This window comes from Leptosomus discolor, chromosome 25, assembly GCF_034619465.1.
Source record: "Leptosomus discolor isolate bLepDis1 chromosome 25, bLepDis1.hap2, whole genome shotgun sequence".
NCBI classification, from domain to species: Eukaryota; Metazoa; Chordata; class Aves; order Leptosomiformes; family Leptosomidae; genus Leptosomus; species Leptosomus discolor.
The window spans coordinates 2,101,459-2,103,652 of record NC_141415.1 but is presented as its reverse complement, the minus strand read 5'-3'; the positions used below and the strand labels follow the sequence as shown (position 1 = coordinate 2,103,652).

At 42.5% G+C, this 2,194-nt stretch overlaps 1 protein-coding gene across 1 annotated transcript; it reads left to right on the top strand.

Moving 5' to 3' along the window:
• Positions 1-236: 236 nt before the first annotated feature.
• On the top strand, positions 237-899 carry LOC104343677 (olfactory receptor 14I1-like). The gene has a single exon (XM_086478152.1). The coding sequence runs from the start codon at positions 237-239 to the stop codon at positions 897-899; it is 663 nt and encodes a 220-aa protein (XP_086334278.1).
• The last annotated feature ends 1,295 nt before the right edge of the window (positions 900-2,194 follow it).

The following is a 2,194-nucleotide window of genomic DNA, read 5'->3' as shown; positions in this document are numbered from 1 at the left end:
AAAATGTCCAACCGAAGAACTGGGACAGAGTTTCTTCTCCTGGGATTCTCTGATACTCAAGAACTGCAGATATTCCACTTCATGGTATTTCTGGGGATTTACCTGGCTGCCATGGTGGGAAACATTCTCGTCATCGTGGTCATAGCTGTCAGTAATCACCTTCACACCTCCATGTACTTCTTGATGAATTTGTCCGTCTTAGACCTATCAACTGTCTCTGTCACGCTCCCTAATCCATGGCCAATTTTCTGTTGAATACCACAGTCATCTCCTATTCTGGCTGTACTGACCAAGTCTTTTTCTTCCATGTCTTTGGTGCTGCTGATCTTGCTTTACTCACTGTCGTGGCATATGACCATTACATTGCCATCTATAAACCTCTTTACTGCAAGAAAATCATGAAGGGGACTACTTGCATCCTCATGGCAGCTATTGCATGGCTCAGCTGCATCCCTTACCCTGCTCTCCGTATTGCAAACACCTTCCATTTATCCTTTTGCAAGTCCAACATCATTGACCAGTTCGGTTGTGAAGCTCCACAGCTTCTCAAGCTTTCCTGCTCTCATTCATACTTCAGTGAGGTTGCAGTTCTTACATTTAGTTTCCTCTTCGTAGTCATCTGTTTTGCTTTTATAAGTATGTCCTATATTCAGATTCTTACCATGGTCTTGAGAACTCCTGTCAAGGAAACACAGAGTAAAGCTTTTTCAGCCTGCATCCCTCGTCTCATTGTGCTCTCCTCGTTTGTTAGCACTGGTTCTTTTGCCTGTCTTAAGCCTGTCTCCAACTGCCCGTCAGCTCTGGGTTTCACAGCTTCTCTTCTCTATTCTGTGTTGACACCAGTGATAAAACCAGTCATCTACACCATGAGGAACAATGACAGCAAAGCTGCCATGTGAAAATTAACTGACCACAGATTATTACTCAGAATTAAATAATCAGGTTTTCCTCATTAGACTTCCTCTGTGTTCTTGGTAATGAGCCCTTCATTTTCCAGTAAACAGACAGTTTATATCATTGGGATATATTGACTTTTTATAAAGATTTCATTATATGGGTAATTTTGACTTGCTGATGGCAGCAACTTTTGCAGAATGATCTACCAGTAATGCAACAAATCCAGGGTAATGCTCACAAACACTTCACATGTGCCTGTCTGCCTATGTCCCTATCGCACCTTCCCTCTGCTTTATATATGCTCATGGAGTGTAATTTATAATTGGGCTGTTGTGGAAAAAGGATGCATCTAAGTGTGTGTATGTGTGTGTGTGTGTGTGTGAGAAACTGCCCAAGAGGTTGCGACATTCATTTGCAAACATAATGAGAAACCCAGAGAGGTGTTTTGGTGGTGTCCATTTGGTTATGTCACCTCTGGAATGTTTGTTGTTTCTTTATTGCATCAGGTAGAGCAATTACTATTGTGAGTAGAGGGCAAGACATGCGTCTTTTTCATCATCACTTCAAATCTAAATAAACTACTGTTCACAAGGTCTGCTTTGTAACTCATCTAAACTACCTGTAGAATTGCACATCCTACTTTCTCAAAGTAGATTGTCACTCCCTTCCATCTCCTCCCACCCTCACCCCCAAACCCTCACACAGTAGAATCCTTGTGGCCTGATTTTGAGCAGCTGAATGATGTTCATTTGTTGGGAGTTCCAAAAGATTTGTCAGGACTTCCAAAAGATTTGTCTGTGATTCTAAACCATGAATCCTAATTTTACTTTCAGACCTGATAACCCTGTAAGAAGAAATACCTATTTATTGTCTTTGACTATGTAGGGAGCATGGAGGAACAATTCAAGTGACTAAACAGCTACATTTTACACTCTGCAGGGTGCTGTGTTAGGCTTGCAGTTGCTGTTTCTGAAGAGTGTGGCTCTCATGTAGGCTTTCTGTTATGTTCTATTCCGATGCAGGTGCAGGAGTGACTTGACGCTACTCAGCCTTGTGGCAGCCTCACCTCATAGAATCATAGAATCTGTTAGCTTGGAAAAGACCTTTAAGATCATCGAGTCCAACCATTAACCCAGCACCGCCAAGTTCACCACTAAACCGTGTCCCTAAGCGCCACATCTACACATCTTTTAAATACCTCCGGTGATGGTGACTCAAGCACTTCCCTGGGCAGCATGTTCCAACGCCTGACAACCCTTTCGGAGAAGAAATTCTTCCTAATACCCAATCTAAACCT

Coding starts and splice junctions, on each gene's coding strand:
- LOC104343677 (XM_086478152.1), top strand. CDS start 237: ATGGCCAATTTTCTGTTGAATACCACAGTCATCTCCTATTCTGGCTGT.